Below are 12,425 nucleotides of genomic sequence, written 5' to 3' on the forward strand. Positions count from 1 at the left end.
TGCCCAGGGCGCCCCAGCGCCCTGCACCCTGTAACTACCGTTGGTGATGTGTGTGGGAGCATGGAGCACAGCATTACCGCTGTGCTGTCCCTTCTGTTACTGAAGTCTTCTGCCGTCCTGAAGTCTTCTGATCTTCTCATACTCACCCGACTTCTTTCTTCTGGCTTCTGTGAGGGGGTGACGGCGTGGCTCCGGGAACAAGCAGCTAGGCGCACCAAGTGATCGAACCCTCTGGAGCTAATGGTGTCCAGTAGCCGAGAAGCAGAGCCCTTAACTAAGAAGAAGTAGGTCTGACTTCTCTTCCCTCACTCCCACGCTGCAGGGAGCCTGTAGCCAGCAGGTCTCCCTGAAAATAAAAAACCTAACAAAAAGTATTTTCCAGAGAAACTCAGGAGAGCTCCCCTGTGAGTGTCCAGTCAGTCCTGGGCAAAAGTCTAACTGAGGTCTGGAGGAGGGGCATAGAGGAAGGAGCCAGTTCACACCCAGATTAAGTCTTTTCAGTGTGCCCAAGCTCCTGCGGATCCCGTCTATACCCCATGGTCCTTTTGGAGTCCCCAGCATCCTCTAGGACGTAAGAGAAACTTGTTTAACCACCTTCTGACGCTTGAACCTATCTGGTTTCTTAGGAGGGACGGATGGCTCGGGATCATCCGTAATCTGTAAAATTAACTTAATAGCCTCCAAAAGATCAGGAACATTCACATGTGAACTACCCTTCCCATCAGCAGTATCTGAGTCAGAATCTGTGGGGTCAGTGTAAGTGCCGTCTTCATCAGACGAGGTGTCAGTGACAGCAGTGGAGGAGACAAGAACTCGCTTAGAGGACCCCTTGGACTTAGGCGAGCGAGGGTCAGACTTTTTAGTAGTCAGGGACTGGTTCAACTTCTTCAATTGAGCAGATAAATTGCCCACGGCGGGTTAGCTGCAGGGACCACATACGGTTGCACCGGCATAGGGGGTCCCATAGGGGGTGTTAGCTTATTAACTAGCGTATGTAGAAGCGTGGAAAAAGCGGCCCACGGTGAGTCATTATGTACCTCCGTTGCCACAGTCCCACTGGGGGGCAAGGAGCCCCCAAACCAGAGCCCACAGCTGCTATATTCTCCTCATAGGGATCTGTGGTTTCAGCAACACCGGCAGTGTGTTCAGCCCCAGAACCGTTACCCTCAGAAGCAGACATGATATAACTTGCAGTATCAGGTAACACAGTACAATTGGCAGCAGCACAATACCTCTTACCCAAACCCCTGCGCAGTGTAGTCAGCACAAGCAGAGATAAAAGAGATATGGTGACTAAAATCACAGAGAAAAATACGTATTAAAGTATATCTTTGTGAAAATCCTATATAAGTATAAAACCTGACGCACCAAGCCCCCTCAGGTTATAGAATATAGGGATAGCAAGTTGAGTGAGAGACACGAAATGGACACTACTCAGAGAGCTAATGCACATACAGATAGTCACAGTTATACAATGCAGAGGTTATTACCAACAATAATACTGCACTGGAATAGCTTATATAGCTGTGAAGTCAATAGATACAACACTGCACAGTAAGAACTGGATGTATATCACAGGGTAATTGTACTAGAAAACCCTGACTAAATGCACTCTTTCTTAACTAACACTGTCTAAAAGGCAGGTAGAATACTTAAATGTCATGTAAAGTCACAGCGCTGACAACCAGGTGGCTTTACACAGGAGGATTTGCCCAAGCAGTCCCAGGAACAGTGTAGCTGAGAGAAATGGCGCCCAGACACTGACAGGGAGTGAGGGAGAGACAGATATGCAGCTCCAGGGCGGGAACATTTGCGGGAAATGGCGCCCTGGGGCTGGGCTCCAGGTCTAAGCCTTATCCCCCTGCTGGCAAAACCACTGGGTACTGTGGGCTACTATTAAAATGGTTTTAAGGGAAAACATGACCTGCACCCATGCCCTGGTGATCTAGTGGGATCGCCTGTACTGCCACAGTGTCCACCTCCAGCGCGCGCGGCCCGCCTCCCACTGTCCGCGCAGGATCGCGATAAAGTACGGGTACCACTCACCACCTCCGGAAGCGCGGCCATGCGATCCCAGAGAGCCCCCGTTGTGTGTGCCTGACCATGAAGAAAACCGGAGCCTCCTGCTGTAGTTACCCGGCAACCAGGGCTCGGGAGTGTACAGCGCCGCTGGGGAGAGCTGGAGCTGCAGCAGTGAATGTCTCCTGACATTTACACACCGCTGCTGCCCTTGTAGTCTTCACTTTTTCTTCAAAAAAGCTCTTCTTAGGGCTGCCTGGAGCAGCCCCTCTGTTATGTGCCTGCTATCTGCGGCACCAACTACAAAACTGAGCTCCTGTACAGGGAGGCAGGGTTATAGAGGAGGCGGCGCTATGCATTCTGGGAACAGTCAAAGCTTTTCAGCCTGTTGGTGCCTCGGATCAAGATTCTACTCTACACCCCTATGTTTATCCTTGTGGAGCCCAGTGTACCCCGCAGCAGAAAGTCAGATTAAAATAGCATACTGTTATTCTATACACTGTAAGAAACTTATTGATGTATTATTAGACCCACTACTTGTGACAAGTGTATTCTGTTACCAGGGTGAAGGAATATATTGCAGAATCACACTATGTACAACAACCTAGTAATTTACTGTAAACGATCTTTACTAAGCCCTTTGAGAGCTTGAAATTTTAAAGCTGTAGCCAATACTGACTGATGACTACTGACTATACTATCGGTTGTAAGTCAGACTCATTATCTGCCAGTACAATCACTAAAACATGCTGTGCCTGAAAGAGCCTCCCGGTATGGAAACATTACAGTATGTGAATGAGTAACGCTGAGGACGCGTGCTTTGTTAAACATTTGGAGGTAGATTCAGGGAATCGATGTGTACAACAAACCTTGCTTAAATCGTCAGTGACCATACCAATATAATTGTTACCCAAGTGTCTTAATGTGTTAGTTATGTAAAAGTAAACCCAACAATAAGAGAAATAAGGAGATCTGGGCTTACCTGTATGTACACGATAATGACTCTTCAGTTGTCTTTTCTGACTGAAAAACTTTCCACACTGGTCACAAGTAAATGCTTTTTTGCCTGATGAAATAAAATAAGTTATACGTATTTTTACAAGCACTACACATATACAACATTCACTGTATAAAGTCTTAATGAATACCAGTATGAGGTGTGTACTAAAATTGTAATATACTGTATATTTAGTTTCAAATATTTGTTTCATTTATAAAGTAAACTCTTGCCTTGGTCACACACTTACCTGCCTCCATGGCTACTTACATATTGACTTTCTTACTATTGATATACAGCGCTATTCACTTTCCTGTTTGGATTATATACGATTTGCAATATTCTCAAATGATCTGTTTGACATTGAATATTCCTGGGTTTTGTGGTTTGTTCTACTAAGTGCCAGGGCTCTGTGCTGCAATCTTTCTTTCATACAACTTTATAATTGTCTGTGTCTACTGATGTTCCACAGGAAATGCATATGTAATTTTTTTGGTTCTTCAGTGTGATTGTTTTATTCTTATTTATGTTTGTTATCAAAAACAATAAAATACACTTTATTAAAAAATAAATTAAAAAAACAAGGGTTGAAGTTTTGGATTGGGTGGGGGGTGAACAACATGTAGTCAGATGATAGGCATTTCCACGTAGTACAGAATAAATGCAGACATGAATGTGCTGATCTTGTGGGGACCGGTGACCTGTTCATTTGTGCGACTGAATAATTAAGGGAAGACTTGTATACTGCAGTAAGCAGGATCATTCAACAGCACACTGGGCCTGATTCGGGTTCTGACAGATTAGCGGTGCATGCTGCAAAGTACCAATGTTCAGTACTTTGCACATGTGCCAGACCCAGTCTGCTGGCGTTTGAGGGATGTCACTGCCATTTTGGCAGAGTGACATAAGATGGAGATTTACTGGCCTCTTTATTGGAATTGCGGCAGCTTGTTTGTGCGAAGTCATAGGTCATGCATCTGACCAATGGTGTTGCAGATTATCTGATGCTGCGTCCTAGTTAGCATCTTAGATCAGTAATGCATGCAGGTGGAGTGATGCTGCAAAGTAAGAATGCTTTCAAAAATAAGTGTTAATAGTTTATTTTTACCAATTAACAAAATGTAAAGTGAATGAACAGAATAGAACTTTGCCTTCAAAACAGCATCAATTCTTCTAGGTACACGCACAAAGTCAGGGATTTTGTAGGATTATAGAGAGGTGTATAATTATCCAGTCATACCAAACAAGTGATAATGATCATCATTTCATATATAGGTTGAAACACAGTCATTAACTAAAACAGAAACAGTTGTGCAGAAGGCTTAAAACTGGGTGAGGAACAGCCAAACTGCTACAAAGGTGAGGTTGTGGAAGACTGTTTCATGTCACAGGTCATACACCATAGCAAGATGGAGCACAGCAACAAGACACAAAATAGTTATACTGCATCAGCAAGGTCTCTTCCAGGCAAAGATTTCAAAGCAGGTGGTTTCAAGATGTTCATGCTCTCTTGAAGAGGCACAAAGAAACGGGCAACGTTGAGGACCACAGACGCAGTGGTCAGCCAAAGAAAGTACATCAGATGAAAGAAACATCATGCTTACTTCCCCAATGAAATCGGAAGATGTCCAGCAGTGCCATCAGCTCAGAACTAGCAGAAACCAGTGGGACACAGGAATACCCATCTACCGTTCTGAGATGTCTGGCCAGAAGTGGTCTTCATGGAAGAATTTCGTACAAAAAGCCATACCTTCAATGTGGAAACAAGGCCAAGCGACTCAACTATACAAGAAAACATCGGACCATGATAATGTATTTATCTTCCCTTTTTGATGTACACAAACAAACACCTACTCGAGTAAATCTGAAATATCACAGGAGATACAAGTGCATATGAATAATAAAAGGGAATTAGTAGAAAAGGCATCCCAACCAGTGAGGCAAAAAGATAAGCTACTGTACATAACACTGGTACGGCCAGACCTCAGTCCCTTGACTGGATAAAAATAGAGGAACATTCTCCTCCCAGTTCACTCGTAGATAAGCAAAAGAGCTCAAAGCATTCTTCACATATCTCACAGCTGTAGCATACCCAACAAGTTCAGAGAACAAAGCTTTGGAAGGACTGCAGCAATGTCAAAACACCCAGTAACGGAGTAATTAACCAATTTTGGTAAGATCACAGCCATCGAGAAGGATAAATCCAAGCCAACATCAGGCATATGAAAGTGGAGGACCTCTGCTTCAGAAATAGAGGGTACAGCCAACTCAAACCCTGCGCGAATCTTCCAAATAGCAAAGCAGGGAGAAGGGACATCCACCTGCAGGACTCCAAACTTATTGAGAAGCCTCTGTGTAGAAGTATTAATAGCCTGAAGGATCTGTAGCAGAGGGGCTATCCATATTTAGAGGTACAGAGTCATGGAGAGTCAAAAAGAACAGATCCAGTACACAGAGTGTACCACAGGAGCCACCAAACCAACATGAGGAAAAATGTCCCAGTGCAGAAGTTCCAGGATGGCAAGGAACACGGGGCACCAACTGTAAAGGGGAGGCTTTCAAGTTGCCGGCTGCCGGAATCCCGGCGGTCAGGATACAGACGCCGGAATCCCAACACCCGGTGAAATATCTCTGCCTGGAATCCCCACTCGGGTGGTGGTCCATGCCACCACCCGAAGGGGAATATAACCTGGCCCGAAGCATGGCGAGCGCATCGGGGATGCGCTGCGCTCACTGCTGGTATTACGGCTGCTGGGATCCGACGTCGGCCTCCTGAACCCCAGGAGGTCATACTGAATCCCTGTGAAGGAGCCTAGTGGCAAAATGGTGGCGGCTAGCACATCAGAACTAACCTGCAAATGCAGATGAGACAGGCCAACCAGAGATAGCAGGCAGTAATTGTGCAGGATTCGTAGGAGAAGAGACCAAAGGACCACAGAGACAGGAGACAGTGAAACAGTGCAGCTGCAGCACCAGTGATACTGCACACACAGCGAGCCTCAGGTAGCAGCCACAGATAGGAGCAGTCGCAAAATGGTGGGCACAGTCTCCCAGCAATTGCAGGCCGCCCCGATGAGCCAGACCGGGTCCAACAAGAAGCGCAATGGGCCACTGGAGATCACCGCCAAGGACAGGGAGAGAGCAGTCAGCCGGATACAGCACAGGAAGACAGCCGCTGGTGTTAGGTGCACCACAACACAGGACCCGGCTACAGAAATCACCAGGCAGCAGGTAAGCGGACACTGGGTCAGGGAACACACCGGAATGTCACCGGTATACCCAAGCTGGAGCCAGCAGCTTCATCTAAGCAGGATATGTAACCAGAATAAAGCAAGAGTGTCAATCCATCAATGCATTCGGTTGCTAGGGAAGATGGTTGCGGCCTACGAGGCCATTCAGCTTGGCAGGTTCCATGCCAGAGTGTTCCAGTGGGACCTGTTGGACAAGTGGTCCGGGTCCCACCTACACATGCACCGGAGGATAATCCTGTCCTCCAAGACCAGGATATCACTCCTGTGGTGGCTGCACAGTTCTCACCTCCTAGAGGGGTGCTGGTTCGGGATACACGACTGGATCCTAGTGACCACGGATTCAAGACTCCGAGGCTGGGGGGCAGTCACAATGGGAGTAAACTTCCAAGGAAGATGGTCAAGTCAGGAAACTTGTCTACACATAAATGTTCTGGAGTTAAGGGCCATTTACAACGGCCTTCTGCAAGCGGAACATCTTCTTCGAGATCTGCCTGTACTGATCCAGTCGGACAATGTGACAGCAGTAGCGTACATAAACCGTCAGGGCGGAACGAAAAGCAGAGCGGCGATGGCAGAAGCAACAAGGATTTTCCGCTGGGCGGAAAAACATACAAGCGCTCTGTCAGCGATATTCATTCCAGGAGTGGACAACTGGGAAGCAGACTTCCTCAGCAGACACGATCTCCATCCAGGAGAGTGGGGCCTCCACCAAGAAGTCTTCACAGAGGTGACAAGTCGTTGGGGATTTCCTCAAATAGACATGACGGCATCTCGTCTCAACAAGAAGCTTCAGAAATATTGTTCCAGGTCAAGGGACCCTCAAGCAATTGCGGTGGATGCTCTGGTGACACAGTGGGTGTTTCAGTCGGTGTATGTATTTCCTCCACTTCCTCTCATCCCAAAAGTTCTAAAGATCATAAGAACAACAAAGATCCGGGCGATCCTCATTGTCCCAGACTGGCCAAGGAGGGCCTGGCATCCAGATCTTCAGGAATTACTCATAGGAGATCCCTGGCCTCTTCCGCTGCGCGAAGGCCTGTTACAACAGGGGCCGTGCGTGTATCAGGACTTACCGAAGCTGCGTTTGACGGCATGGCGGTTGAGCGCAAAATCCTAGCCCGTAAGGGTATTCCCAGTGAAGTCATTCCCACACTTATTCAGGCCAGAAAAGGGGTAACGTCTAAACATTACCACCGTATTTGGAGAAAATATGTTCTTGGTGTGAATCCAAGGGGGCTCCTACAGAAGAGTTTCGCCTAGGACGTTTTCTCCATTTTCTACAAGCAGGTGTGGATACGGGCCTAAAATTGGGCTCAATTAAGGTACAGATTTCAGCCTTATCCATTTTCTTTCAGAAACAATTGGCCTCCCTTCCAGAAGTTCAGACTTTCGTGAAAGGCGTGTTGCACATCTAACCTCCATTTGTGCTTCCAGTGGCACCATGGGATCTTAATGTGGTGTTGCAGTTCCTTCAATCACATTGGTTTGAACCTTTACGGAAGGTGGAGTTGAAATTCCTCACTTGGAAAGTGGTCATCCTGTTGGCCTTGGCATCTGCAAGGCGGGTGTCTGAGTTAGCGGCCTTGTCTCACAAGAGCCCTTATTTGATCTTCCATGAAGATAGAGCTGAATTGAGGACACGTCAGCAATTTTTACCGAAGGTGGTTTCCTCTTTCCACATAAACCAACCTATTGTGGTACCTGTGGCTACTGACGCCTTCGCTGAGTCAAAATCTCTGGATGTGGTCAGAGCTTTGAAGAATTATGTCGCCAGAATGGCTCCGATTAGGAAAACAGGGGCTCTGTTTGTCCTGTATGCTCCCAACAAGGTTGGGTATCCTACTTCCATGCAGACCATTGCACGCTGGATCTGTAACACGATTCAGCATGCTCATTCCATGGCTGGATTGCCGTTACCGGAATCGGTGAAGGCCCATTCTACTAGAAAGGTGGGCTCATCCTGGGCGGCTGCCCGGGGGGTCTCGGCATTACAACTTTGCCGAGCAGCTACTTGGTCGGGGTCAAACACATTTGCAAAGTTCTACAAGTTTGACACCTTAGCCGATGAAGACCTCAGGTTCAATCAATCGGTGCTGCAGAGTCATCCGCACTCTCCCGCCCATTTTAGAGCTTTGGTATAACCCCATGGTTTTATGGTGACCCCAGCATCCTCTAGGATGTATGAGAAAATAGGATTTTAATACCTACCGGTAAATCCTTTTCTCTTAGTCCGTAGAGGATGCTGGGCGCCCGTCCCAGTGCATACTGTATCTGCAGTTATTAGTTGTGGTTACACACATGTTGTGTTACGTTTATTGCCAGCATGTTACTGCAAATTGTTCATGCCGCTGGCTTGTGTTCTGTTGTATGCCACGTTGTGCGGCATGCTTGAGGTGTGAGCTGGTATGAATCTCCCCTTAGTTTAACAATTAATCCTTTCCTCAAAGTGTCCGTCTCCCTGGGCACAGTTCCTATAACTGGAGTCTGGAGGAGGGGCAGAGAGGGAGGAGCCAGTTCACACCCTTTCAAAGTCTTAACGTGTCCATGTCTCCTGCGGATCCCGTCTATACCCCATGGTTCTATGATGACCCCAGCATCCTCTACGGACTAAGAGAAAAGGATTTACCGGTAGGTATTAAAATCCTATTTTTATTTTTTTTAGTCACGTTTGTACCTGTTTTTCTATCAAGCTAATTTGGCATTTGTAATTTGTTAGCAATTTGTCGAAAAATATAGCCTTAAGAAAGGTTGAATGTTGGCACGCAATTCAAGTGAATATTTGCATGCTATGTTTATTATTGCTTTAAGTACTGTAAAAATGGACATTAAAGTAAAAATAAAAAAATAAATATATTCAATTAATAAAAATATATCTAGATAAAAAAATATTACTGACTAAAATTAATCAACATACATACCAGATTTATTAATGGCCAGCTCTAAATTACGTACTTGAGCATATAAGCAAACGGATTTTAGGGAGCAATTAAAGTTGATATCCATTAAGAAAAAGCAATATAAGGAAGCATATAAGCTTTGTCCAAAGACTTTTACACGTGAGTATTATATTATATATATATTAAAAAAGGTATGAGCGCATAGACAGGGTAGAATGAACTCCTGTGGCACTACAAATCCAAGATTTTAGCGGAAAAAGTATTCCTCACAGTCACTGACACCCACTATTACTGGCAAATGAAGTTTTGTCAATGTGCACGTCTGGAACTTCCAGCTGTCGCTTCCCCAGTAACACCCGATTCCGGACGGGTCGTAATCCTGTCAGAGAAATTAAATGCAGGGGGCGCCAATAGTGCATTAAAAGTGTTTGACAGTTTTATTCAAACTTCCACAACGATACAGCAAATGAGAGCCCGTACCATAAAAGGCGGTTAAACCACCGCTTGTATAAAAGACACGAGAATTACCCCACAGTCAGATCAGCGTTTCTCAGTTCGAAGTCCTTACATCAGACCACGCCCATATGCGTTTTGTCATCAGACTTCGTCAGTGGGCTCACTGACGAAGTCTGATGACGAAACGCGTATGGGAAGTTTGAATAAAACTGTCAAACACTTTTAATGCACTATTGGCGCCCCCTGCATTTCATTTCTCTGATATATATATATACAGGTTGAGTATCCCTTATCCAAAATGCTTGGGACCGGAAGACTTTTGAATATCGGATTTTCCCGTATTTTGGAATAATTGCATACCATAATGAGATATCATGGTGATGGGACCCAAGTCTAAGTACAGAATGCATTTATGTTTCATATACACCTTATACACACAGCTTGAAGGTCATTTTAGCCAATATTTTTAATAACTTTGTGCATTAAACAAAGTGTGTATACATTCACACAATTCATTTATGTTTCATATACACCTTATACACACAGCCCCAAGGTCATTTAATACAATATTTTTAATAACTTTGTGTATTAAACAAAGTTTGTGGACATTGAGCCATCAGAAAACAAAGGTTTCACTATCTCACTCTCACTCAAAAAATTCCGTAATTCGGAATATTCCGTATTTCGGAATATTTGGATATGGGATACTCAACCTGTATATAAAAAATGTACATCCTACATACACATTATATAAATAAAATAAAAAAATACACGCACACACATAATTATAAGGTATGCAGTAACATATACATGGACATATTGGTATCATAACTTCTGGGACAACTAAAATACATTTCTGGGTAATTTGGGGAGGATCTGCTTTGAATACATAAAAGCTTTGAATATATAAAAGTAACCATAGGAAAAAATATGAAAAGTATGTATTTCTGTGCTTTTTGCCTGCTTTTAGCTAGCTTATGATACAAAAGGTTACCTTAAGAAACCTCTACAGAACCCAAAAAAAGCAATATAAATCCTGTTGGATAAAATTAGAAATGAAAAAGTAATTTCCAATTAAAAAGATGGTGCACAATATCAGGAAAATTGACCTGGTCCATCAAAGGTATTCCAAATAGCATATAAAGTATGCACTATTTTTAGGTCTCCAAAAGGACCCAAAAATTGTCCTTTGTACAAAGCTGGCTAAATGCATTGATATTTCCAGGCAGTCCTGTTTGATACCTTCAGATATGGCTATTACAAAATACAATTTATTCCTGTTTTATAAACTGCATTACAGATATATGTATGGGTTTTATTATCAGTGTTAATCTTAAATACATGGATATCAACCGTGACAAGTTGCTAGTACAAACCAGAATATGTAATCATTACATCCATGTCCTATTGATGTTCTATGGTCCTTTTCTGTCAGACGCCAACTGACCTACAATTAGGGCTTTGGCGTGTGGGGGATAACTGGAGAAAATTCTGTTAGTTCAAAATAATTTGGGAATACAGCAACTTCTTAAAAGTCTCAAAATTTCTGAACACAAAGTATTTACCTGCATGCAGACTCATGTGCTCCATTAAAGAATGCTTGGTTGCAAGAGATTTGTTGCATACAGTGCAGCTATAGGGTCTCTCTCCTGTATGTATGCGCTCATGGACCTGCAGAGAGTGCTTTTGGGAGAAACCTTTTCCACATTCTGCACATCTGTAGGGGCGCTCTCCTGGAAGATCAGTAATGAAAGGCAGTTAACATCTGAGAGGTATAAACTAACCCCAAGCTGAATTTATTTTTTCTGAGATGAAGCAATTAATATTTAAAAACACAAAACATTTCTGGTAAATGTAAAATAAAAAAAAGTAACAAAGGACAGAAACATGTAGAATGATAAAGGTAAGAACGAAACCTCGCTGGTTCAGGTGCCATATGATGAACATGGTCTGTTTTCAGGATGTTGTCACGATACTGGAAAGCAGCATGTTATCAAGCCCGCGCCGTAAAAACGCTTTAAGTTGCATTAGAACCATATCAGATACTGGCGCTGGCGTTGTGATGCCGATACAATCACTGTCGACATAGTGACTGTTGACATCATGTATCCAATCCCTCTTCACTCCATCTGGTATTGCAGGGTACTAAGTGCCATCTGTATCAACAAATGCAGGCTGCGCAATGGATCCATTAATTATTGGAGAGTGTAATGGAATAATCTGGTACACTGGACATCAAAGTCTCACTCATTCGGTCTGTTTTTGGTTTATAGCAAGAATAACAAGTCTAGATTATTCTTACCAATGCGTCACATGCATCCTCCATGACAGCACTGATTATGAGCTTGTCCCCTCCCATCTTTTTAAGAACAGGAAGTAGAAGAGATTAAAGCTCCTCCCACAGCTAGCATCTAAGTGCATTATAGATAACCACCCATCTGGAACAATATGATTTGCAGAAACTAGCCCAGCATAAACACATCTCATGGGGTAAGGAGAGATTACATGTGTAATCATGGAGGATTTATGCAAACTTAGTATTGGAGAACTAAGCTGTGGATCATTGCTTAGCAAATGCAGCCAGCTTCCGCCTTGTCTTTTGGTCAGTAAACCTAGTTTCTAGGCAACTGTGACACTTTTGCTTAAGTGTCTATTCGGCTTCTGCTGATCACATGGATTAGGCCAGTTTTGCAGACTTCCCTACTTTGCTAGTAACTGATCCTGCATTCCTCGGTTTGTCTTTCAGATTCAGCTAACTTCTCCTGCCCCTGACCATAGCTGGTTCTTGGGCAAGGGCGGATTTGG

The 12,425-nt window shown here is 44.2% G+C and overlaps 1 protein-coding gene across 4 annotated transcripts in view; it reads right to left on the reverse strand.

Annotated features, from left to right (window-relative positions):
• Nucleotides 1-12,425, reverse strand: part of ZBTB24 (zinc finger and BTB domain containing 24) — an 84,371-nt gene that overhangs the window by 37,430 nt on the left and 34,516 nt on the right. For all 4 annotated transcript variants that reach the window (XM_063917108.1, XM_063917109.1, XM_063917107.1 and 1 more), the window contains exons 3-4: nucleotides 11,186-11,353; nucleotides 3,002-3,085 (exon numbers count right to left, since the gene is read on the reverse strand). In XM_063917108.1, coding sequence (XP_063773178.1) covers nucleotides 3,002-3,085; nucleotides 11,186-11,353 — 252 coding nt within the window. The remainder of the gene's footprint in view (nucleotides 1-3,001; nucleotides 3,086-11,185; nucleotides 11,354-12,425) is intronic.

This window comes from Pseudophryne corroboree, chromosome 4, assembly GCF_028390025.1.
Source record: "Pseudophryne corroboree isolate aPseCor3 chromosome 4, aPseCor3.hap2, whole genome shotgun sequence".
Classification (NCBI taxonomy): domain Eukaryota; kingdom Metazoa; phylum Chordata; class Amphibia; order Anura; family Myobatrachidae; genus Pseudophryne; species Pseudophryne corroboree.